Source organism: Netta rufina (assembly GCF_964035555.1).
Source record: "Netta rufina genome assembly, chromosome: 4".
NCBI lineage: Eukaryota > Metazoa > Chordata > Aves > Anseriformes > Anatidae > Netta > Netta rufina.
This window is the reverse complement of record NC_140127.1, coordinates 41,446,347-41,473,071: the sequence shown is the minus strand read 5'-3', so window position 1 is coordinate 41,473,071 and position 26,725 is coordinate 41,446,347. Positions and strand designations below refer to the sequence as shown.

The 26,725-nt window shown below is 38.2% G+C and overlaps 2 protein-coding genes across 4 annotated transcripts; one reads left to right on the top strand and one right to left on the bottom strand.

Annotated features, from left to right (window-relative positions):
• Positions 1 to 1,030: 1,030 nt before the first annotated feature.
• Positions 1,031 to 16,146, top strand: PLK4 (polo like kinase 4; the record flags this gene model as incomplete). The annotated part of the gene is made up of 16 exons (XM_084286123.1): positions 1,031 to 1,060; positions 1,402 to 1,497; positions 2,285 to 2,380; positions 2,473 to 2,587; positions 4,517 to 5,549; positions 6,676 to 6,776; positions 8,396 to 8,769; positions 9,697 to 9,801; positions 10,174 to 10,276; positions 11,091 to 11,240; positions 12,124 to 12,254; positions 12,974 to 13,065; positions 13,446 to 13,584; positions 14,642 to 14,782; positions 15,535 to 15,641; positions 15,955 to 16,146. 16 exons carry the CDS (start codon positions 1,031 to 1,033, stop codon positions 16,052 to 16,054), a joined length of 2,913 nt encoding a protein of 970 aa, XP_084142249.1. The 3' UTR covers positions 16,055 to 16,146.
• MFSD8 (major facilitator superfamily domain containing 8) lies at positions 4,982 to 26,608 on the bottom strand. 3 transcript variants are annotated; one of them, XR_014618367.1, is made up of 17 exons: positions 26,460 to 26,608; positions 25,922 to 26,007; positions 24,878 to 24,921; positions 23,798 to 24,038; positions 23,397 to 23,510; positions 22,760 to 22,904; positions 22,084 to 22,142; positions 21,413 to 21,521; positions 20,305 to 20,439; positions 19,813 to 19,916; positions 19,461 to 19,717; positions 19,233 to 19,295; positions 18,790 to 18,879; positions 18,534 to 18,626; positions 15,947 to 16,050; positions 13,735 to 13,879; positions 4,995 to 5,093 (listed from the first exon to the last, which is right to left on the bottom strand). XR_014618367.1 is itself a non-coding variant. In XM_084286124.1 (14 exons), exons 1-14 carry the CDS (start codon positions 26,537 to 26,539, stop codon positions 18,558 to 18,560), a joined length of 1,596 nt encoding a protein of 531 aa, XP_084142250.1. In that variant the 5' UTR covers positions 26,540 to 26,608; the 3' UTR covers positions 17,761 to 18,557. The 3 variants fall into 3 exon arrangements, 1 of the variants encoding a protein (XP_084142250.1); XR_014618366.1 differs by lacking the exon at positions 13,735 to 13,879 and having other exon boundaries at positions 4,982 to 5,093; XM_084286124.1 differs by lacking the exons at positions 4,995 to 5,093; positions 13,735 to 13,879; positions 15,947 to 16,050 and having other exon boundaries at positions 17,761 to 18,626.
• Between the last annotated feature and the right edge of the window lie 117 nt (positions 26,609 to 26,725).

Here is a 26,725-nt window from a genome sequence, read left to right as displayed (position 1 = left end):
TGTCCATATTTAAGTTTGCTTTCAATAATGTCTATATTCTATATGATGCAGGATAGAAACCACCCAAGGAACAGATTTTAGTCAGAGAGAATCACCACTGTCAGCTCAGTGCTGCATGCTGCCTTGGTTACAAACTAGTTACCATCTTACAGTGTGTTTATGTTGAAGCTATGCCACCATCCCAGTAGGTTATTTTGGCACTACAGCCCCTAGATCGGGGGATCATACATGGGGTTTTACAAACACAAAACAAAACTCAGCGCAGACCTTTTAACTGCTCAGCATGCGCTCCGACAGCTCGCTGCCTGCAGTACTACCGGCACGCCTGGCAGCCTGCAGAACCTCAGCGGCCCGAGGTTTTCCAGCTATTTCGAGCACGGGGACAGGCTGCCCAGGCTGCTCCAACTGATGGCGTTGGAGCAGCGCTAGGACACCGCTCTCAGCCATGGGGGCCGATTTTAGGGCGGTCCTGTGTGGAGCCAGGAGTTGGACTCTGATCCCTGTGGATCCCTTCCATCTCAGGATATTCGGTGGCTCTGCAAAAAAAAAAAAGAAAACCGAGCAGGGCAGCTCGGTGTGAGAGGCAAGCAGGAGCCGCGGGCTCCCCGCAGGGCCGCTCGAACCCGCTCAGGCAGCGCCTCCCCACCCGCTCCCTCAGGGCGCTCCTGAGGTAACTCCAACGGCCGCCCCCACAGCGCGCACGCGCGCGCCCATCGCCGCCTAACGGCCGCCGCAGGCTGCGCGAGCCCCCGCGCATGCGCGGCTCCGCTCCCCCCTCAGCCGCGGCGCTGCTGGCGGCCCGCGTGACGTCACGGCGCCGAGCGGGGCGGGGCGGGGCGGGAGGGCCGGGGCGCGATTTTTCAAAATGGAGGCGGCGGGGGGGGGGAGCGGCCGCCGGGCCCGCGAGGCAGCGGGGCTGGGCCGAGGCGGGCGGCGGCGGGCGGCGTGAGGGCGATGGGGAGCCGCGGCCGGCGCCCCGGGGACAGCTCCTAGCGGCAGCCGGGCGGCGAGAGAGCGGCCGGACGGCGCCATGGCGACCTGCATCGGCGAGAGCATCGAGGTGGGCGGGCGGGGAGGGCGGCCGCCATTTGCTGGGGGCGAGCCCCGGCTGCGAGGGGCGGCGGTGGCCAAACGGGGCCCCGGGGTAGCCGCGGGGGGGGGGGGGGGTGTGAGGCGCTGCGTGGCGCTGCCATAGCAGCGGGAGCCGGGGGCGGGCGGCGGGAGGGGCGGCGGGAGGCGGCCGCCCCGCGGGCAGGATGGTGCCGAGCGGGGCCGGGGGCGCCCTCCAGGTAGCGCCGCGGCAGGGCGGGGGCAGCGGGGCCGGGGGGCTGCGGGGTGGGAGAGGGGTGTGAAGGGGAGCGGGGGGGGAGTGACAGCCGTGCCGTGCCGCTTGCCTTGCAGGACTTCAAGGTGGGGAACCTCCTGGGAAAGGGCTCGTTCGCCGGGGTCTACAGAGCGGTGTCCCTGAAAACGGGCCTGGAAGTGGCTATCAAAATGGTAAGGCAGCCGGCACGGGGATCTCAACCCTCTCAGAGTTCTCGAGGGCAGGCTGCAGCAGGCTCTGTGTTATGGCGTTGGGCATTTGTGCCTGGTCACTCGTTTCTAGGTAACTGACGGTTAGAGGAGAGTTTCCTCCTGCAAGAGACAGCACCAACAGAAAGACTCTATTGATAGTTAATACATTCCTATTAAAAGAGCTTGAGCTGAAAGACTCACTTCTGGCTGGACATTCAGCCCTGTAATTCTTATACTGAAACCTGCAGCCACAAAACCTTAATTTAGATTTCATCTGGCTGGAGAGGTCCTGGACACACGTAAGAGCCTGCAGCCCTTTAACTTGTAAGAGTCTTGAAAAGTTTCCCTGACTGCCAGCACAAACTGTTACGAAAGAAACTCATGTTTCACAGGTGTTTTGCTACATGTAATTACAGTTTATAATGCTTCTATTTGGCCACCTTTTTAATATCAACTATACTTAGCTTATCTGCCTGGCAAAATACGCAATAGATTTCTCTGCATAACTATTTCAGAAAGCTTTGCTATTAGTTTTAGTATTTAAAATATTCACACTTGTCTACTTCTGGACACTCGTATGTTCCAGTTTCTCTAAGGCACCTGCTCATGAAAAGCACCTAGTAGGCAATACTATGTGAAACCTTGCTTGTATTTCAGCATTTTCAGGCAAATGTGTTATGCATTGAATATTTAGAATTTCAAGTTCACCTGAAACTAATTTGTGTGGTCAGTCTTGCAGTACTTGAAAAGCATTGTGTTCTACTTCCAGATAGATAAAAAAGCCATGCACAAAGTTGGAATGGTACAGAGGGTTCAAAATGAGGTGAAAATACATTGTCAGCTAAAGCATCCATCTATACTCGAGGTAAGAATCATGTTTTTTGTAGCAATAACGGTATATGTGACTTGCTGTGTAGTCTACAAAATGTATTTTAATATTTTCATTTTCTTTTCTAGCTTTATAACTATTTTGAAGATAGCAACTATGTGTACTTGATACTTGAGATGTGTCACAATGGTGAAATGAGCAGATACATAAAGAACAGAAAGAAACCCTTTTCAGAAGAAGAAGGTGAGATTTTTTTTCTCTATACGTCATGTTGGCTTATTCAATAAATTTAATTGTACTGAAAGAATATTTACAATTGCCATCTTTATGAAACAATCAGCATAGCTTGAAATTTTATGAAAAGTAATCCAGGGATGAATTATAGGACTATACGCATATTCACTCGAATGTCTGTACGCTTTTGTTTGGTTTATGCCATTTTATGCTTGTACTACCTGTTTTTGTCTTTTAAAAAAAAAAAAAAAAGCCATCAATATCTACCAAAAGGTAGTACTTCATACACCAAATTACTTTGAAATAGAGTTTAAAACTGGGAAATTCAGTAAAGGAAAACAGGCAACTGCATGTAAACAGCTATGTTTGCTTTGCATTGTGCCTCTTCACCTCAGTATTACTGCCTCATGTCACCAGTTGGAAAGCCTTCCAGATTCCAGTTCATCTTACACATTATTGTTGGAAACATTTATGTTTCAAGACGTGTGTAAACGAAGAAAATGCAGTTAATTGTTTAAAAGTTGTTTGAAGGCTGAGTTAACAAGAAGTCCTGTATGAGAAGCAAGTATCCAGTTTGACAATTCTAGAATTCTTGAAGGACTGCAGCTGAGGAGAAATCCTGCTGTTTTTATCTGTTTCTTATGGAAGTCAGTGAACTAAAATAAAAAATCATATCTTACACTGAGAGCTCACTGTCAGTGTAATTTAAAAACTTTAAATTGGCTTTATTATTCTTCTGAGTAGTGTCTCAGAGTCCTGTCCTTAAAAAAAAAAAAAAAAATTGCATTTATGAGCTTACTTGTGTTCTATTTTCTTATAGCTGTCAGTGAGAAGATTCCCATTAGGACATGGATCACTGAAAGGCTAAGTGGGACAGTGCAGTTCCAAAACTTAAGGGACGTGGAAGCATGCTGCTATGTGCAGTGTTTTAGGGTGCAGACAGACTTATTGTTCTGTCCTCATCTGATCTGGGTTCAGTGGTTAATACCTATGCCAGTTCCCAGAATTACCATGCTGATCTTTTTGTCTGGTTCTTCCAGTTTAGAAACTGATGGAGAAACAAGGAAACAAGTAATCTTATTCTGTAAAATTCCTAGATCACAGGACAGGACTAAAGAGGTGCTGTTACAGAGGCATCTGTTGAATTCAAGTCCACTCCAGCAAAAATAGTTCATCTGATGGTAACACAGGTCTGAAAGCTGAAAACCACTGGCTCAGGTTTAAAGAAGCCTCTTCGTTTGAGAAGAGCTTTCTAGTAATGTTTGTTGTCCTGCAGTGTCTGCCCCCTGCTAAGAGGAAGGATTGTAAATTCTTTGCTCTAGAAAGTGTGATTCTTAAGATTACTGTAATTGCAACATCATTATAAATGATGCTGTTTCAGCCTGGGTGAGGTTTTATTTCTAATGTAATAGAGCAGAAAGATTATCCCAACATCATGAACATAGAAGACTGAGAAACTGAAATATTGGTAGCCTTGAAGGTTTGGGAATAAACCATCCAAGTTGTGTGCAGTATTTTATCTGCATGTAGTAATGATGCTTGATTTCTTGTATTTGTTTCTGCAAGTGGGAGTGCAACTTGAATTTTTAGCTTCTCAGAAACCTAATTTTAAGAAGCTTAGGCGAAATGAAAATATTTCCAGTCCTTCCTTACATCTTACATGTTTCTGTTATCAAAGCATCACATGGATTAATGCATTACAGAACATCCTTTTATGGACTGTCCTAGAACATAGTCATACTGAATTGCTCCAAGCAAAAGAGCAGAAAGTTGTTCCAATCTCATTAGTGTGATGCTTAACACCCTTATAACATCCTCACTTTAAAAAAAAAAAAAAAAAAAAAGGCAAGACCAATAGCAGACTTGAAAAGGTTATTTTCAAGACTTTGATTTCAATTATACTACTGAAGCATGTGTGTTTTCTTGTATTCTTGACAGCCCGCCACTTCTTGCATCAAATTATCACGGGTATGCTGTATCTTCATTCTCATGGAATACTGCATCGGGACCTCACCCTTTCTAATCTCTTACTCACCAATAATATGAACGTCAAGATTGCTGATTTTGGACTAGCAACTCAGCTGAAAATGCCTCACGAAAAGCATTATACCATGTGTGGAACTCCTAACTACATTGCTCCAGAGATAGCCACAAGGAGTCCGCATGGACTTGAATCTGATGTATGGTCTTTGGGCTGCATGTTTTACACTCTTCTTATTGGAAAGCCACCTTTTGACACGGACACGGTCAAGAACACACTGAATAAAGTAGTGTTAGCAGATTATGAAATGCCAGCCTTTTTATCAAGAGAGGCGCAAGACCTCATACACAAATTACTTCGCAAAAATCCAGCAGATCGTTTGAGTCTTTCCTCTGTGTTGGATCATCCTTTTATGTCCAGGTGCAGGTCTACGCGGAGCAAAGATTCAGGAACTTCAGAAGATTCCATGGACAGCGGAAACGCAACCATCTCTACAACCTTTACGGGCTCTTCCAGCATCAGTACCAGTGGTTGCTTGAAGGAAAAGAAGAAGCTGTTAGTGGGGCAGCCGCTGCCGAATAAAATTACTTTTTTTCCCAAAAACAAGAATTCCAGTAACATTTCATCTGTAGATGGAAGCGGTTCTTTTCATCAGTGGGGAATTCAGGGAAAAGAAATTGGCGTAACTGGCAGGGGAAGAACCATGCAACCTTCTGAAGAGAGACCACATTCGCGCTACCTCCGAAGAGCCCACTCTTCAGATAGGTCTGGCGCATCCCATAGCCAGACTCAAGGAATATCAAATATTGTTGAGAGATGTCACTCAATGGAACTGCTTTCCAGGCCTAGAGCAGGAACAAGGGAAAACACAGAATGCTTTTCACCTTCAAGCAGCTATACTGATGTGGGAGAAATATTTAAGGAAAAGACTTCTGGTAGTTCTGGTCCTTTTGAAGGGCAAATGTCTCCACCTGTGAAAGATCAACCACAGTAAGAATCATTTTTTATTAAGATGAAATGTAGAGCTGTCCTGTGTAAAGTGAATGTTTTTTTTTCCCCAGGTACTAGACTGCAGTAAGTGCCAAAAGTGTCTCTGCTTATAGCTTGAATACAAATATAAAGAGGGTGATAATTGATGCTGTTGCTAATGTAGAGGTTCACCTTCCCACTAGTCCATCTTAAAGTTCATAGATGCTACATGCCTACCAGCTGGATTGTAGCTTTCATTTATCCTGGTAATACTCTGTTATTTACTTATTCCCATGTGCAGCAAGGTGAACACTTCATTCCCCACAGCAATTGTGGTAGGGCACCCTTTCTAATTGCTCGTTTTAGAAATACAGATTAGAGTAGAAGTCATTCAGAGTATGACTGCTAATGCATATACTTGCTGCTCTGGGGTTTTTCAGTTACTATGCCTTATACCTAGACAAGATAAAAAAAAGAAAAAAAAAGATTAAGTACAAGTTAAGGGTTATAAAATGAGCAATGCTTTCTGCACTTGGGGTAAAAACAAACAAAAAACACCTTCAAAGTTACTTGAAACTTAGTTATGTCCTTAGAAGTTCTGGATGAAAATCCTGACTTCTTTCTTCATATCTGACAGGCTTTCCTAGCTCATGCAAACTAGCCCAGGTGTAAAATCTGCAAGGGATGCTAGGATGTTTGTGCGTGTTGGAGGCCTGAGCTTTGCTTTCTGTGCACTGCTGTGCAACTAAAATCCTCTGTTATGATAATGTTTTCCCGTTAGCAGAATGATGAAGAACATTTCCCTGTGTTTAATGTAAGGACTATTGCATATCCTAGTTCCTGCTTTCCCCTCAGTGTGAAGAAGTGGCAACTTTGTGTGTGGTCTCATTTGTTTTTCTTTTTGTAAAGTGTTTCAGACTTGATTCATACTAAAAATTAGTACAAACTTTCTATTACACTTGGAAATGGGTTTTTATGAATGTTCCCCGTGAAAGGAGAAGCAAGTTCTATGCTGTCTGCAGCTGCAAAATGCTGCCTGAATTAAACATTTTAAAGGTTGTGGTTTCTGCAGCTGCAACATCATAACTTTTGTTGTGCAAGTGTCTTTGATGTAATTTTGATTACATGCGTAACTTTTATTTTGCAGCTCAGATTATCTGTGCCCAATGAAGCCCCACCTTGGTTTGTTAGAGCAGAAGTCCCAGGCTGAAACAATGCAGCAGTGGCTTGGAAGCATGCAAACAAACGGTGCGTTACTAAGCGATTGTGTATTTTTGCACTCCAGTTGTAGTTGTGTCCTGTAACTGTTTCTGTTGTTTTTCCAAATTTAGTTTCATTAAACTCATGATAGAAGCAATTGGCCAAGTAACTGTGATATTGGAGTAAAATGCTGGCATCCTAAATATCAGTGGTTGGATTTTAACAGAAGCCACTGCAGACACAAGAATTCCTTTGTGAAGGAAAAGCATGGGAGACCCTAAACTGACTTGTCACTGCCAAAAATTGACAGAGCTATTGAAAGAGGCAAAATGATTTCCAGCATCACTCATCTGTGAAATCACTCTAAAGCAAGAGCCATGCCATTGATAATATTTTGTTTTCTCTTTTGGACTAAGCTGTAATATTTTAATTTCCTGAGGTAGGAAATTCAGGAGGCTTTGTAGTTAGTTCTCCCCAAGCTGTTGAGTTGGTACAATGAGCTACATATAACTGCCTTCAGAACAGTGAAGAAATTCTATGTTGTATTTGAATGCTTAGCTTCCTAAAATAAGGTCATCTTTTTTTTTCAGTATTTCAGCAAAAAGTAAATAAGGCCACAAAGAGGGAAATGCAATTTTAGAACCTGCCCAAATTATTCAGTTTTGACCTGAGTCACTTTATATATATGCGACAGAAGATTGGCAGGTGACTCAAACTCTGTTAATTCAGTTGTGCAAATATGCCTTCAGAGAAAATGTGACCTCAGTGAATGAGAGAAAGATAATTAGGCTGCAGAAGGAGGGGTGGAGGAAAGGACAAAAGACACAGAAGGGAAGGAGGTGTTCTTCGTTACGCATCATATTACAACATTTTTTAGTAATGTAATTCAATCATAGAGCAATCATAAATCCATTCTGTTCTCTTTTGTTCTGATATTACTGGACTCCTTTCCTTTGTCTGTATAGGGAATTGGAATCATGACACATGGTCATGATGGAGTAATCCTACTTAATTTTTGGTCCCTCCTCAGCTGTTCTGCAACATGACAGGAGGAGTGCATTACTTGTTTGGGTGAGGCCCCTTTTGATATTTGGGCCCTTGTCCAAGGGCTTAAATATCAAAACTAGAGAAGTGGTTATAAGAAGTTTAAATATAAAAATAGTTGTTTTTTTTTTGTTTTTTTAAACAAGTGACTGGGGATAAAACACAGGTTTTGGAGTGGGAAGTTAACATTTGGAGCAATGAAACCTGGCTGATGTTAAAACACTCTGGTTAGCTAAGCTGAAACCTCAGTGAAACTTGGTGATTATCTGAATGGCAATGAAACTGGCTTTCAACAGATCAATTATTGGGGAAGTATATATTTGAATCAGTGTTTTGTTTAGCGATGCGTTTGTGAGGTGATTTGGTGCATGTTAAGACCAAAGGCTGTCATAACTGAGATATAGTAACAGTTTAAAAATAAACACTGCAATTTTATAAGGGCTGATATTGATTGGTACCTACATGTAAGTCATAGCCTAACAATTTGGACTGATTACAGAAATCATTCTCTGCTTAAATAAGCCTTCTAACATGTTACTTTTAAAATCTTTTTTTAAAAAGTGACTTTTTCCCCCTTAGTAAGGCTCTTCAAATTTCCAATGTACTTCTTACAATGCTTTCAGGTCAGCTGAGACCATCTGCAGACCTAACTGGCAGCAGTAATGCACATGGAGGTTTCCAGTATCATGTGGATGTGCAGCAAGATGCATCAAGAAATGCGTGGAACACCTTGAAAGATATCAGGAATCATGATGCATCCCTTGACATCCCTCCGCATTCTTTAAACCAGAGAAACCCAAAGAAATACATCTCTGAAGTTCTCTGCCAGTCTGAGAAAGTTCAGTCATCTTCATGTGGCCTTTGGTCAACTACAGAACAAAACCAAGCATGGGGCAAGGAACCACCAGCATATCAGAAGCCTACACTGCGAAGTATAGTATTGCCTCTCAATGCTCACAGGCTAAAACCGATCAGGCAAAAAACAAAAAATGCAGTGGTACGTGTCAGTTCTTAGAACTAAAAGGATTTAATTTTTAAATAGTGTGAATCTCTTTAAAAATCAGTTAGAAAACCAGAAGCATTTGTTCTTCTAAAGATCTGTAATTACTTAAGATTATATGAATCTATATTACTAGTGATTAAATTCAAAATTATATCAATAAGATGTTAGTTCTTCTGGATATTGAATACTGCAACCTGGTGGCTACTTGTTGCAAATGTTGATGTTGCATTGCTTCTAGCTTACAAGCAAAGAAACTATAGGTAGACATAAGAAATATTAAGTGCATATATACTTCCTATAGTTCTAAACATCTGCACTGCTTATCTGTATAAGATACAAATTTAGACTTTAAATATTAAGATTTTAACTATGTCTGATACACTGAACATTTTTTAAGAACCGGGTAGATAACTGGATTAGAAATTAAAATAGTTTTGCTCTCCAATACTTGGATGTTTTTTTATAGTGCTGTTTCATCCCTAACTTGTGGGTGAAGAAGAAAGCAAAAGAAATTCTGTTAATCCTTACGGCTCACGTGATTTTTCTAGTTGGTCTGTTTCTGGTTCCTTCTGCTTTTTGTTCAGTTTTTTACAGTCCTGCTCACCTGTTCTCCCTTCTCCACTTCTTTTTCTAAAGAACATAATAGGACCAACTGGTGTTAGTTTGATTTGTCAGCTAACAAGCCACACCCTTGCTGACCAGGTTTATAACCTTGAGTCATGAAGAAGCACAGTTCTAATAGCCCTAGCAGTAAAAGTTATTGTAAGAGGTATTTATCAGTTTGCACTATATTCTAGAAATATTCTAGTCCTTATATTTTTAGAAAGCTGTGTTCATAAACCATTTGTAGAAAAAATGTTAGCTTAGATTGCCAGAGAGTAAGGCTTTTTGGTCTAACTTGTATTTCTTAATTTATTTTAGGTGAGCATTCTAGATACTGGGGAAGTGTGTATGGAGTTTCTAAAAGAACACCATTCACAAGAATTTGTGAAAGAAGTTCTCAGAATATCTTGTGATGGAAATGTGGTGAGACTTCTCGGATTCTTTATTGTAATATTAATTTCTTTCAGTTTTCTGTTGTTTAAATCTTTATTAACTTTCATTTTAGCAATTATTTGCTATGATTTACTGTTATAAATTATTTGTTTAGAATTGCAAATAGCCTCCTCCCCTGCACCCCCACCCCTGCTGTGGTACAGCCATACAGATGTAGGTAGCAAACAATTATTTCCCAGCAAGATTGGACTTGACTTAGAGAACAGTGGAGTATTGCTGAAAACTGCAGCTGTTAAATAATCACTTAGTGGAATAGAACAGTTCATGGTGTTATTATGGTAATTAAACTGACGTATTTCCATATGAGTTGCAAATGTAAACACAATTCTTCCCTTTTTGTAGATTGCAGTTTATCATCCAAATGAAGGAAGAGGCTTCCTTCTTGATGACAGACCTCCTGCTCTTCCTGAAGACATCTGTATGTATAATTTTGACAACTTGCCAGGTAATGTGACATTTATTTTAAAACTATTACAAGTAATCTGATGCTTAAGTGGATCTTGTTTTGAGACTTACTAGCTTTTACCTGCTTACTCAAATAATCAGGAAGATAAAACGCTTTTCAGAATAAGCTGAAAACTACAGTTTAAATGAATACTTTCCGCAAACTTCTGAAACTTGATGAGACTGAAGTCACAGGTTTTAAGTCATTTTATATTGAAATTATAAGGAGTCACTTGCCTTCTTTAAAGTGTAGTTTAAATGGACGCTTTCATATTCTGGTCATTCACATTGGAAGCTGTTTTAATCAAATTTTAAAAAGCAACTTCAATTTGCATTTCGTAGTACTTATTGCATGGGGTGAGAAGGGGAAAAATACATATTTGAAAGCATTGACAGTGTTTAATCTAGAGAAAAGAAGAACAAACAAGCTAACTACAAATTCTTGAAAGACTGCTCTACTAACTGGAGGTCAAAGACAAGTTTTATGAAAAGTTTTATGGAGGTCAAAGACAAGTTTTGAAGTCAGGAAACCAGCTGGACCATGTTATCTTCGTAAATGATGCATGCAGTGCTTTCCTCTATGTTGTTGAGGTTATGAACTATGGTAATAGAAGATACAGCTACTGAAGATGTAAACTTTTCTTAAAAAAACAAAGTTAGTGGAAATTGAATTCAGTTTCTTTAAGCATATTTCTGTGAATTATTTAAATGTTATTTATTGCCTTCATCTGTAAAATACGTATTTTTAAATTGTTTTCAAGCTGATATACACTGTTTAATATGACTGATAAATGTTTTAAAATACTTTTTTTTAGAAAAGTACTGGAAAAAATACCAGTATGCAGCCAAGTTTGTGCAGTTAGTAAGAACAAAAACCCCCAAAGTTACCTTCTACACAAGATATGCCAAGTGCATGTTAATGGAAAATTCACCCACTGCAGATGTTGAAGTTTGTTTTTATGATGGTATGTATTCACTTTTGCAAGTGGTTATGTTATTAAAGCTGTACTAAAAACATTGCCAAACAAAGCTTCAGGTTGAAGAAAATACTAGAAACAAGACTTTACCACTTAGCACTTTGCCACATTCTAGCACTCACAGATGAATTTATTCATTAGTTTCTTTCTGCCTATCTTCTTCCTTTCAAAGGGAGTACATGACAGAAGTATTGCTAACCTACACCTTGTTACCTTTCATGAATTTGTTTCATTTCTTTGGATCTACTTTTGATAGTTAACCTACTTAATGAAAGGTATGTCCATACATCAAGCGTTCCATTGTTAACTTGAGAAAGCGACTGTCTTCTCCAACTTTCTCTCCCTTGTTAATCCAGACAGCACTGACTATTGTTTTCTCACTATAGACCACTGTGAAATAGTTTGATTTGCCACATAAGTAGACATATGCACAGAATTTATGATTTTAAGAACAATTCAGTAACAGTTCTGTGATTGTGTAGAACGCTCTTGAAAGAATGTGTATCTTTAAAACCATATTAAATACTAATAGATCATATTGAACTGATTCTTGGCAGTGCTATTAGAGATGGCAATTTTGTCTCAGATTAACGCTTAAAAAGGCATTTGTTAATAGGTAGTGAATGCATCATTCAACCTACATAAGTAGTGATATTTGGTGAAAGAAAATGTTCCACTAACATCACAGTCCCAATTTAACTGGCATTTGTTTCTGCTAGGTGCACAGAGCTTAACCAGGAGCAGTTCTATTGTTGTAGTAATTCTTCTGTCAGTGAGTCACATTTTAGTAGAGTACAATGTAACGGTGGGGATTTCTATTTCATAGATACTAGCATTTTATACAAATCAGACTAGAAAATCCTTTTTACAGGAGCAAAGATACACAAGACAGCTGGTATAACTCGTGTGATTGAAAAATCAGGGAAATCCTTCACTTTGAAAGGAGAAAGTGAAACAGGTTTGAAGAAGGAAATACAAGTATATATGGATCATGCAAATGAGGTAAATGGTTTTATATAGCCCTTTCAAATGCTAAGCAACCTTCTGAAAATTCGTTCTTTCAGAAATCTGCCTCAAATGTTGCTTTTCATGTTTTTCCATTATGGTGATAAGAAGAATGGTTGAAGCGCTTTTGGTAGTGGTGTGTTTTAGGCTGTTTCTTTTTATGAAAGAGCAAATATCAGTGTAGTGGTAACACCAACACTGCCTCAAAGGCTGTTATAGGAAATTCTTTACTAGAGTGTAAAGCAGGTTTGCCTGCTTAGTGGAAGGTTTAAACAGGGCAAAGCTGTTTTAAGTGATTTTTTTTTTTTTAAAGAGGTGACAACTGCCAGGTGCTTAACTGGTCTACTTGCTATGCCTTCTCATGTTTCATGTCACCCAGTTAGCAGTCACAAGAGTCTTGAACTTGGGAAATGGTAAAAATTTCCAATTCTGCCTTTCTTTTGTTCTGTTTGCTGGAATGGAATTCAGGAGTCTGTTGTTCCCCTGTCTATTCCTGCTAAAAGAGGAGGAGCTGTGGTTATTACAAGTAAGCCCAGATACGCTGAAGCTACTGGGGGTAACAGTAATATAGCTTTTTTTTTCTAGTTGCCTTTGCGTTCATGGTACATACAATATAGCTATTACCAATATTCAGTACCATTGGAAAAAGTATTTCTATGTGTAGGCAGTCAAACCCTTCTCAGTTAAAAACTTTAACAAGCTCTTTCTAATTCCAGGGACATCGTATATGCCTTGCACTGGAATCTGCTATTTTGGAAGAAGAAAAAAGGAGTGAAAGCGTTCCGTTTTTTCCAATAATTGTTGGAAGGTAGTGTTTTTGCTAGTACATATTTACACACTTGCATATTCCTCCTAAGCAGCCTGTTGCGGCTAATGTTAGCAGAAGCCAGGGTTAATTAGTAGAGGCTCGTAGTCGTTAGCAAGATAATCATCAACTTCATAGCATGTATAAAAGATACTGTTTTGGACCTGCATACCCTTCTTTTGATACTAAGATAAAATATACTTGTGGGTTTAGACTAAACCAGGCTAACAAATACCATGTGTAAAAACAAGTCTGCAGATGACTAGTGTTCTCAAGTGCTTTTCATTCAGTTAACCACAGACTGTACAAAGCAAGGTCTCCTCACTTGTTACTTTAGACCCTTTTGGTAAGACCTCTTCACATTTGTTTCATTGTTTTTCCAGAAAACCTGGCAATACTGAATCGCCAAAGGCTCTAGTGCCTTCATTGTTGGACAATGCAAACTGTTCAAAAGAAGTTATGGCACTGGATAGGAATATAGCTGCCAGTTCTACTCCAGTTCAGACTCCAAACTGTACTCCTGTAAGTATACAAGAACAAATGGAGACTGCTGTCCAGCAGGAAATGAAACATTGCTATTTTATTTTCATATAATTATATTTGTATAGATGTATGCCTTTATTAACTGTTTGAGCATGCTGGCTAGAAATATTTGTTTTGACTTTAACTAACCTGAGATATCTGGAATTAAGATCATCTGAAAAGTCCATGTCCTCCAAAACTTTGTCAACACCATCTCCTGGGAACATAGCTTGACAATTGCGTACTTGTGTTACGCAGAACTGTCTTGAATTTGGAGGGCTCTGTGTCCTCAGGCCTGTATATCAAATGGTAGTCACAAAAGATATGAGCACTTGAGGCTATCGATCTGAAATCAAGTGTTAATTTAAACAAGGCCAAATGTAAACATATGAATATACATATAGCCAATAAGGCTTTTTGTGCAGTTTGATCAATTTGTTTGGAAGACCTGCCAAGCTTCAATTGCTGTATCACAGTCCCAATAAAGCATTCCTAGCTGAATGAATTCTATTAGTCTTAGCACACTGAGTTTGTATGAGCTTCGCTTTCTTGAATTGATGTGCACCCCTGTTCTTTGATTGTTTAGTGCACATGCTTTATACAGAATCTGCCAGTTTTCACTTGGCTGAAACGAAGCTAGTAACAAAAATTCCTTCAGGCTTCAGCACTAGTATTGATTTTTATGCTGAGTTAATATTAAGCTTCACCAGATTTCTAACTTATCTTCAGGAAAATTGAATGCTGAAACTGCATAGGGTTTTCTGCTAATCAAACACAGAAAAATAGATTTTTAAATAGGAAGTCTGCTTAGGGAAAGCCTTTCCTCTGTGAATACAGGGAATCAGTGGAAAAACTGTTGTAATACAGTATGGAGGAAGTCATGAAATCCTGCAGGCTTTTTACAATATAATGGTGTTAAACGAAGCTTATAGACTAAATCTTTCTGTGTATAGGAAAAGATTAAGGAAAAAAAGATAGCAATTAACCACTATAGTTAGTACATTATCTGTTGGCTTTAATACTAAGGCTGCTAATACCGTGTGTTTCTGGGTTTTAGGTGGTGTCATATGAAAAGTCCACATTTATGACTAATGCTGCTGAAGCTACGTGCTCTTCCATTCATCAGACAGAATGCAGCCCAAATTCAGCCCAACTTTTAAAATCTGTCTTTGTGAAAAATGTTGGTTGGGCTTCGCAGGTAAGGAATGAATACCAAAATTCCAAATAAGTATGTTAGGTAAATGCTATGGTGAACTACTTAAGTATAAGAAACCCAAGTAATAGTTCAGTACTTCTGTTTTATGTGTCATAAATTTCCTATGATGACTACTGCCTATTTGAGTGCCTTCTGTCATGTTAATTTCCCTCAAGAAAAAAACTGAATCTGTTTCAATTTTAGCTGTTCAGTACTTAGCAGTAAAGGTGCTATGGTGAAGTGGTTTTTAATGGAAATGTACGGGTCCTGTGCAAGGTGACTGAATCTGCCAATGCAGCAGGAAAAGCTGTTTTCTGATACACAACTGTTTCCTCTCTCCTTTTCTGTGGTACCAGATTTAGATTTAAAAAATGTTCTCTGCAATCCAGATACAGAAATCATGCTATCCTAACAAAGGAACAGTTTAATTTATATTTAAACTTTAAAATGTATATAAGTGTGAACTCGAACAAAATGGTCCTTCTGTTTTATGTTCAGTAATTCTCTGAGTGGTTAATTAAAGATAATTCTTTAACTCAATGAAAAGGACATTAGATCTGAACATCTGAAACTTGAGGAATGCTGGTTCTTGAAACTGTAAGACTACTATTTACTAAGAAGTAGTATACATATAATCACTGAAAGAGTGGCCTAGATACCGAAGTGACTTCAACTCAGAACAAGTTTCAGCTTTAATAGGATAATTCTAGGTGTGCAATCATGTCCACAAATGACACTGCAACTTGTCTTGTTAGCTGACCAGTGGAGCAGTATGGGTTCAGTTTAATGATGGATCCCAACTGGTAGCCCAAGCAGGTGTTTCTTCTATCACTTACACGTCTCCGGATGGCCAAACAACTAGGTGAGTCTTGTTACTGCCATAAAAATAACTCAGTCTGCTGTCAGTTTAAGACTCTTTAACCTAAGGTAAACTTCATAGTTGCTGTTCTTTTTTAATTATTATTAAAAGTAAGAATGCACATTTCCCAAATTGTTTTAATAAATATATGATCAAACAACTGTTTTCCATGTTTAACATACCTATAAATAATAACTTTAAAATAATTTATAATGTAGTAATTTAAAACAGATAAGTTTTTAAATACTTATACTGTCCTTAAGTAAAATAATTTATTGCAAGTATCTAAACTTTGTATTCTTATTTACCTTTGTAGGTATGGAGAAAACGATAAGTTGCCAGAATACATCAAAGAGAAGCTGCACTGTCTGTCTTCTATTCTTGTGATGTTTACCAATCCAGGTGGTCCTCACTGATAAAAGCAAAGCACATGTTGGGGCACAAAGCTTAATAAAATCACTCACTGATATTAAAGTGACTGATTTTATTCAGCTTATCCAGAAATTCTTCCAAAAATTGGTTAAAAAATAGGAAAGCAAGGGTTGCTGTGTTTATGTAGCAAATTGCTTGTAAAGTATCTTACAAAGTATTTTTCCTCAAAATGATGGATAAATTTGCTCAAGCAAGACCTTGAGTTCTCAACTCAGTTCTAAATGACCTCAACATCTTGGAAATAATCTGAATCTATTGTATTTTTTCTTTCCCCACTGCTTACTCAAATGCTAAAGATTAAGGAAAATGCATCTGTGCTGTTGAAGCGTTTGTATTTGTAAATAACTTGTATTTTTATGTCTTACAAGTAATATATGTAAATATGTACATGTTTTATAACTCCATTTTTATTTTTGTAGCAGCAGCTTTTAAATTTCCCTGCACAAGCATTTTATACCAAAAAAAAAAAAAATAAATGCAGTGGTAATTGTCTAGATCTATTTGTTTGGTATTCAGTGTCACTGAGAGCCTTTTCCTGTAAGTAGTAAGTTCAACTCTACCAGAAACTGATGTAATACTTTAAGAGCATCATCGGTTGGGATTTTAGGGATGTGTGAAGCTTGGGGCAAGAAAGTATAAAACTGTTGCACAAAGTATCTTCTAACAGGTAGAACTTGTTAAAATTTGCACAGTGATTTAATGTTTTACCTCTGCAGTAGAGATCACTGAAATATGTTCATAGGAAAGCAAATTGCACATGCTGTAGTTACCACTCAATTTGTTACTTTATAGGAATTTTAACTTCAGATACTTTTATCTTATGCATTAAGGACCACACTATTAGAGATATATAACAAACTGAGGAGCATTAAGAGAAACTGAAAGTATTTAACTTCACTTGTGCTGACATTTCTGCTTGTATCAACATACTTTTGTAGAATGACAGTATGGTGAGAGTTTAACTCTTAGAAGTCTTTGATAAACATGTGTACACATGCATGTAAACACATCCTTTTCAGATTACATATTAAATATTTTAAGTGTAAAACCCTTGACTTTTCAGGTACCAAGTTATTCTTGATGAGATAGGGACTGGCACTGAATATTAACAACTTGCAATATCAATTATCTGCAGTCTAGGCATAATATATAGTTTTCATGTGACAACTAAATGTACATACAGTTAAGTCATCAATACTAGAATGTGAGGTGACACAAAGGGTTAAGAAAGGGATCAGCTACTTTGTGAAGTGTGACTGTTACATGCAGTTAGATTAGTGTTAACCAGATATCAAAACCCCTCAGGCCCTCTTAACAATACAAATCTTTTGTAAGACTTTGAGGCTGATAATTTATAACAGCCATACACCAAATTAAACAACAGACTGGGGAAAACACAATTGTGTCCTTGCTTTCTTGGTTGAGCACTGTATGAATATACCACTGTTTAGAGATACTACATTCCACAAGTATTCACCAAGTCCAGTTTTATCATTAACCCTTTATAAAACATTTATTATGCCTTAACCATTAGTACAAATGGAGTTGGAGAACATGAAATGCTAATCCATGCTAGCTCTTTTGAAAACTCCTGCTAGACTTTGGTTTCACATGTCCACAGTAATTTCTGCTTGCTGTAAGTGCTTCCTCTTAGAGCTTGTTTCCACCACTACAATACAGTGGTTGTGGTACTATTTGTTATGAACTAGATTATTAAAAAATGCTCACTTTCTTGAAAGAGAGTTAAAGAACCAAAGTCTTCTACCAGCCTGGAATTGTAGAGCAATAAAGCAGGGGGGAAAAAAAAAACAACTTGCCTTCAGTCAGTACTGAAAAAATAATCTTTTAATTCAGTAGTCTTAGTGTTTTAACAGTTGGTTACATAGGAATAATAAATTACATTTAATTCAGTAAGCATCAAATACTAGATATGTTAAATAGCAGCTTTTATTGTTACTGGAGGTTTTTAGATCTTCCAGTAGTATTGAAACAGATCAGCTCATACAGATAGAGTTAGGCAACATTATGAAGAATTTTTTAAATAAAAATATTGAATGATCCAAATGTAAATTATTTCTTACACGATATTATCAGGAAAACTCTATAGCTAGTAGTTAACATGCAAGGAGACATTAGCTTCCTCCTTTTTACTTAATTAGCATGAGCAGTGGTTGCTCATATAGGAAATGAATGCACTGTTCTCAGATGACAACAGAAGCATAAACTACCATGCTTAGTATTTCCTTTTATAGTAAGGTTAAGAAAAGCTGTGCATAATTTACTCTGTGCAAGTTAGCCTTCTTGCTATAAAAAGGCATTTAACAAAACAGTAGACAGTAGGAAAAAATTGCACAATTTACTGTAATTCAAGTAACAGTCATGGAGGCTGTGATTTTCAATGGCTCTTAACCAACTGAAGTACCCAAATCCCACATAAACTACTTCTATGAAGTAGGCACCTACCTTCCTCTGTAGTTCTATCACACTTCACTTGAAATCCTCACACTGATACAAGGTTCCAAAGAAAGACATTTTGTATGAACCAGTGCTTTCACGCTAGTAAATAAAGCATCAGAAGGTTCACTTACATAGTGATGTCTCCATAAAAAGTGCATGCTGCTCTACTCATCGTGTAGTTACAAATGACTTATTAATCCTGATTCACAGAATCAAGACAATGTTTCACTTCTTGCTGAAAAGGATGCACTTAACCTGTCACCTTCACAGCTGCACTCAGTACACAGGTGCATGTAAACACTTCAAACGTGCCATTGTACTGGTTCAACTTCTTCATATCCTTCCTCTGCTGCTGGAAAAGCAGAATACAAAAGCTCTGTTGCAGTGAGTATAACCATGGATCAGGATATGGCCAAACTACGTGCTCTGTCACTGTGTAAGTACAGGTTCTTATCTCACAGCCAACAAGGTCAGTGGTTAGGCACTCCTCATTAAAAACTAGTAATAAGCTATAATTTCTGGGTTGGTTTTACTCCGTCGTTCCTTATTTATTTAACAATTCTCTTCTTGCATCCTTCCATACCTAACAGAAAAGGCAATAAGCCTCTTGTATACTATCTCCAAGACTAAGAGAGAAATTATGACTACTCCACAGATTAAGCTAAATGCCCAACGTGGCCCCAGGTGAGTGTATATTTGGCTCACAAAAACAGGTCCAAGTATGCGTGCTCCACTTCCAGAGGCAGTTAACCATCCCATGTAGACACCCTTTAAAAGAGGAAAAGTTTATGTTACACAGGAATTTGACTAGCCAAGAATTCCCACCAATCACCCTAAACAAACATTACTCCCACCAATTATCCTAGAAACGTGTTTGTCAATCACTTGTCTTTCTGAAACAAACAAAACAAACTGTTTAGGCATCATGCTTACCTGAGGTTTTGGGCCTAGAAGTTTTGAGTATAAAGTGTAGGACATGACATTACAAACTGGATAGCCCAATCCTATTAGTATGTCAGAGCTGATATACTGGGCCAGGTAGATCATGGGAGTATTCAGGCACCAGGACTGTGTGACAGGGCAGCCTACAGGCTCTGAGTGGTTGGATGGAAGCTGCATTGCTTGCAAACTCCAGAAAGGTATCACCATTTCACTGGAAACTGTTCGAGGAATAGAATTGTTCTTTATTTCTGTAAAAAGAAGTAATACGTGCCACTAAGAAAACAATAAAATTAAAAGCGTTCAATAAAGCATTATGACTAGCCTAGCACAGCTTGAATTTTACCTTGCCATTGGATATTTGGTAGTTTTTTCCCCCAAGGCAGTAAGATAAAGAATCCAATTAAGACGATCAGTAAGCCTGCATGGAGTATGGCACGCTCACCAGTCCTATCAAAAAAAAAAAAAAAATCCAATACGTATATCATTTAGTAAAAGTATAATTTGTAGAGGTGTTAATGACACAGCCCATTAGTTTATTGAAAAGATGCCTAACCAAAATATCTGCAACAAGGACAGCAAAATCACAGTGACATCAAACAAAAGTTTTTCTTGTGACCCCAGAATGAGACACAGAGAAGGAAGGGGCTCATGTTACCAGAACAAAGAGTAACAACAGCATCATGCCTCTGTCAAAATCAGGATACTTCACTGTCATAGTATACCCAAACTCCTTAACAAGTAAGAGATTTAGGTAATGCAGATTTGGACTTGCTAGAAAACTTTTCAGACTTAGCTAATATAAGTATCAAAATTTCAATAAAGTCCAAAAACTTACCTTTTAGATAGCATTTTAACCACCATGAAAACAGTAACTGATTCAACGCCAATCACACTGAGGATTATTCCATTATAAAAAACAGCTTTTTCCCTTGTCCAGGAATACATATCCATCGTCAGTGGAGTAGCTATGCTAAATCAACAAAATTAAAGTAAAAAAAAATATTGTCATACATCATTTATTAAAAATAAATCCACTAGACCAGATTCAGAACTGCATTACAACAGCCATATTCTGAAGCATCATTAATATATTTCAGATAGTTCACAAAATGATGATGGAATTGAAGCGAAGCAAGAGTTATGCTTTGACAGAAAGACAGGGAGAAAAAATTGGGCCCTGTGAATGTAAAAATAATGTATATTTATATTAACCTATCAGTCACTAGGAACTCAATTTTCTAAAAAATTAAAGCAATTAAGACAGATGTACTGTTAAAATAAATGTTAGTTAGAACTCCAAAATTTGTAAAATAAATCCCATATCCTCTAAGTATTTCATAAATTCCAAAAATTAAATATTCTTTGGTCTAAGGTTTTTTCCCCACTTATTTTCTTAAAGAAAATGACTGAATAACTCACCTCTACACATAAAAGTTACGTATAATAGCGTATTTAAGAACATAAATGCATTAACTGTATCAAAACAATTGTTTTAATTATCATTGACATAAGAGCTTTGCTGGAGCTTTTGGAGCATATGAGAATCATACTAAGAAACTACACAACGTTAAAATAGGAAGTATAGAACCAAGTACTCAAATGAAGACACAATTTTCTCTGAAGGTATTAGGTAGTCCAAGTTAGGCAACTGGTTTTTAACAGTTAAGAAGTTGAGGATATGTGTTTGTGTCCATTCAAAAGCTTTTACATTAACGTTCCACATACCACACTGTGCCACGTATTTTTGGTTATTACTGTGCTTTAACTCATTACGCTGTTTCAGTATACAGCAATTTAATTGCTTATGGTTTTGGACTTATAAACACTTCTATTTATGAAGAGTATGATGAAGTAAATGAGTTTAACAGAAGAGCCTTTACATGAACACACTGTCCAATCACATTATATGTCAAAGTATTTTAAGCAAAAATAGACAAACTTACGTTTCAAAGACAGCAAACACAAACAAGATGACAAAGAAAAGAAAATTCATTGCTACCACAGCAATATGGTCAACATTTCCTTCTGCATCCTGATCCGGAACACCACTTTCTGCAACAAAACAGAAAAATAACTTTGTAAACTAATCTTTTTTTACACTATCACCTATTACAGACATTAATCACTTCCTTACTCTATTAAGTATTTAACATGCAGTTTGGTGGGCAGTTAGGCAGATGTGTTTTGACAATCTAAATAAAATATTTTTCAAATCCAAATTGGAATTGTTGAAACTCCCATTTTTCTGACTATGAGAGAAAATTATTTCCAAATTGGTTATACCGTCTGCTGTTCCACTGTAATACTAGGACCAACAAGTCCTGAGTAGTGGTAAAATAAGCAACCTGTTCTCAAGATCTTTACAATGGAAACTAAACCACTTGCAATTCTTCTTGCTAGGTCAAAAGTACACAGCAGTGTAAATACCCACACAACGGAGGCTTTGTTCCTCTAACCCGGGTGTAGCATTTTCATAAATAAAATCATTGAATCATTTAGGTTGGAAAAGTCCTATATGATCATCTGTTTCAACCTTTAAGTTAGCACTGATACTTAGCTTTAAGAAAGTATTTAGAAAGTGTCATTTGGTAAGCTTGAAATAAAACATAGATACCTTCTCCTTCAAAATTGATACTACTGCATTGCCGTCCCATGTCATCCACTCGATGCTCTCTAGAAATTTACAACTGTTATCATTAATACACATATTTATTTGCTCTATTACTAAGTATACTTCTAAATGGCATTATTTTATATTCTAATTATTCCCAGCTCCTTTAAGTATCACCTGTGTAGTCTACATTTGGCTGATGTGACCACCACCATCTTTAAAAAAGGAAATACTCCGTTGGGAGAATACTACATATCTCTGTGCCTCTGTCCCATCCCCTCCCTGCCACCAGTGGAGCAAAGCACAAAAATTCCCTCAAGATTTTTAAAAGGAAGACAATGACAGTGAGCACCCTGTAAGCAACCTAACCTTAGTTCTCTTTAAAGAAAAAACGTGCAGAAACTATCATCACTAAAAATACAAAAATCAAGGTTAATAATCTAATAGCTTTCTTTTCCATTAGTTTATACTCTAGCCATAGCTTCACTATGATTCACTTACCAACATAATGAAAAAGATCTGTATTACAGAAGGCAAAAACTCTGAAGTGATAAGAAATAAAGATTTATAGTTTTAGCACTCCAGATTTCAGGCTTAGTACTCCTTCTAAGCAATGCAATATTCATCACCTGCCAACACTTAAATCAAGGTAGAATTGCTCTATTTCTATCTTGATTACCTGAACACGGCGAAGATGAGAATAATATTAATAATTCCTAAAAGAGCTCCAAATAAAACTGGTGCTGTATACATGTTCAGCTGAAGATCAATTAATTTCCATGTTACTCCTTCTTCTCCAATAAGTGTAAAACATGTCTGAAAAACTTAAGAACAGACATATTAAGAAAATCGTGAGAATTACTAAGAAAATACAACACAGAAAAAACATGTAAGACTAGATAATCAAAGTTCTAATTGACAACTAAAGTATTTTACCTACCTTCTGATATTTTGAGAAATTTGTTCTAAATAAACTCTCAGATGCCAGTGGGATCTCAACTAACCAAAATACTTCTTGGTTACATATAAATATACTGTACACGTAATAACATGACCCATAAAGAACTGAAATTCAATTCTAAGTGTACCAACAGTTGATTTTCTTGACCATGCGCAGACAGTTGATTTACTTTTTTTTATTCTTCCTTCCAAATGGAAAGCGTTGGTTCTGGAACAAGAGTATTGCTCCTGCAATGGCAAGCTACAGGGACCATTTAACATATGGTCACTGAGAATTCCTACTTCTGATGCCCAATTTTAAAGAACATTAGAGGAAAGCCCACTTTAGAGAGGTGAAGTAGTAAGAAATGCTCTACCTGGTCCTAATATGAAGCCTATTGCTTGGCAGGCACTGGTATTGGCCATGGCACTCGTTCTTTCTGTAAGGGAAGTAGCACCCGCAATATATGACCGAACTACAGCGACATTTCCTTAAAAAGAAAAAACCAAAAGTGTTCCTGTAAATACTAAGTTATATTGTTAAATTCTACAGTTACAATTATTTTTTCTTATTTTGCAAGAAAATAAAACCCAGCACTCCCTCCCACATTCATATACACTGAAAAATTACACAACTTTATAATAAACCAGTATTGACAAACTCTTTGCTTTGCTTATTCACATAATGATAAATAAGGTACAAAAACACCATGTTAACTATCTTATATGAGATGCAAAACTTAGTAATTTTCAGAAACGTCAATTCTGCTGTGATTACCTGCTCCAAAACCCACAAGAGCACGTGCAGTCAGCATGTAGTATTTGTTGTGTGAAGGAGGTACATGGACATAAGCATAAAGACAATTAGCAGCTACTGAAATTGCCGTTGAAACAACAAGAGGTTCTCTCCTTGGCCTGTAATTGGACCATACGCCGAACAGGGGAGAGGCGATCATTTGGCCAATGCTGTACGAAGCTATAATCCATCCCAAGAAACTTCCATCTGCTGTTGGATCAATCTGCAAAAACAAATGAAGCAACTGTATGGGTAAAATATTACAGATTTTTATAGTATCAGCAAAACCAATTTAGAATCAGTGCCTGAAATACCTAAGACTCTGCACTGTATTTCTGAGAGTATATGGCAGTGTCAAACATAAGCTGAACAAGTTAGCGTATCTTTGTGGCATTGTGCAGCACTATGTAAATATGTTCTTCTGGGTCTCAGAAGCTTTCACGTAGTATTTTGTCTGGGGCAACAGACCCTGGCTAATTGTCTACAAACTGTACAATTTCAGCAGTAAAATCCTAGGATAGATTAAAATACAGTTTTAGGGATTTTTTTTTATGTCACTTCTGACAAGAAAGCAACAAAGAAAAAATAAAACCACTACCCAGGTACACATTTTAATAAAACTACTACCCAGGTTCCCTATTTACGACTATCAAGAAGGCCTGCGTACAACAATCCAGCACGTACAGAGAAACTTCTAGCTTCAGCTTCCTTTTTTTCAAAAGGCAAACAAGCCTTATGTATTGTGTTTTCACACTACACATGCATGCACAGAGATTTTATTGATTTTTGATTTTATTGATTATTGATCAATGAACAGTGAAATAATATTGGAATACCAAACGTTTCTGAGTTATGTTGTACTTTTATGAATTCAGTAACTAACTGACAGATTTTATACAACAGTAAAAGCTGTCTTAGACGGCAAAATAAAAGCCTCAGTATAACCACATAGTTCCCCATATTATACCTGTTCCTCAATAAAATACCAAGTTTTATACCACATAATTTCTGAGCAAGAGTTTTGTCTTCTAATTAATTAAAAAAATGGTAACATTTACAAACCTTTTGTAGATACGGCCACACAGACATAATTACAATTGAGAAACCTGCAATACAGTAAAAACATAATCAAAGTTACTTTGTTTGCCATGTGTATGAGTAATACCATTTACTGAAGCAGCTACTACAGACACATTCTTCTGCTACTAGGTATATGATAGACAATGTATGAGTCTGCCACCTCAAAAAAATACATATTATGTGCTTGCGTGAAGAGTAATCATTCTTCCTGATAGGAGCCACTATTTTTTAATAGGACATTGTATAGATGCATACATGCTAAACAAAAAACTCTTATGAAAAGAATACTGATGCACCAAGCAAACTGCAAAGAATTTTTCCTCCCAATTGAAAGACTACAAGGTCCCCAGAGTAAAAAGAATTTCTTCACACACAAATATAAATTGTACTAAATAATTTTTAATACATAAAATGAAACAACAACAACAAAAAATCACTGAAATATCCTATGATTCACATGATCATTTCTAGGTGCACATAAAATCACTAGAAGGCAAAAATCAACAGAACTCTTACTTCAAGTGGCAGCTATTTAGGACTAAAACAGTAATTTGCTCTGCAGTGGAAGTACAAAATTCCTTAAGCGAAAACACATCCTGACATGTATTTTGAAATAGATAACATGCATTCCCACAGAGATCTTAGCACTTCAGAGCTAAGCATTACTTCTATTTTAATTCCCTAGAAGTTTTTCTTTGGGTGATAAAGCATGACCTTTTTTTTGTTGGTTCTGAGTCATAACCTTACTCTGCCACTACTTTCTACCCCCAACGATTACAAAGCCAATAAAACAGAGTTAGGTAACGTCATTCATTCTCAAAACACAGTATTACTTATTTTATCAAACGTAACTTTGATTTACTAAAATTATCTTCTCTTTAAAAAAATAAATCACAACATACACATTTTTATGAGTATAAAGAACAGTAGCATTAAAGGAGCTAGTTGAAAACCAGACAACCCTATAATTTTCAAATCAGACCATATTAATTAAACAAACAACAAAATTCTTCCACGTTTACTCACCTACACTACTGAGAAACATAGTAAGATACATGATCCAGATGGACCTCCACCTGCTTTTATAATGCTCCTGTGTTTCCACAACATCCCTGTTTTTTGAGGGCAAGAGAGAAAGAATCATTATCAAGTTCTCTCAGGACACTGTAATCATGTTTCACAGACATCGCAGTACAACTGCATAAACTGCTTTTCAGTCTCATACAGGAACGGACTCCTACACTGAAAAAAACATGATTTATTTTAGAAGCAAACACATTTTTCTCTGACAAACACTACACTGACAGAACGTAAAGCCAAACAGAACTGCTGTCAGGCACCGCTGTGCTTGAAAGCGCGACCCGAAGAGAACTTTACCTAGAGAGAACTTGAGCGCTCCAACCTGTGCACTGGCACACAGGAGCACTACAGACCCCGCGTGAAGGCTTTACCAACTGCGCATTAAACCGCAACACCCAGATGTCCTCTCACAGAACCGTGACTTCAAGCCAGAAGAAAACAACAACAACGCAGCCGAGCTAGGACGGCAGGAAAGAGCCCGTACCTGCTCTCCTGACCCTCGTCCTCCTCCTCCTCTCCGGCTCTCAGCAGGGGCTCCTGCCCCTCTGCCGCCGCCGCCGCCATGCCCGCCCGATGCCGCCGGGACCCGCCTCCCCCCTCAGCCGCCACCGCCTGGCCGCGGGTGGGCGCTGCCGGCCGGGCGCGAGGCCCCCAACGGCCGCCAACGGCCCCGGGCGCGAGCCGCGCCGGTCACGTGCCCGGCCGGGCGCAGCTCAGCGTGCGCCTGCGCGCGCCCGCCCGCCCGCGCGC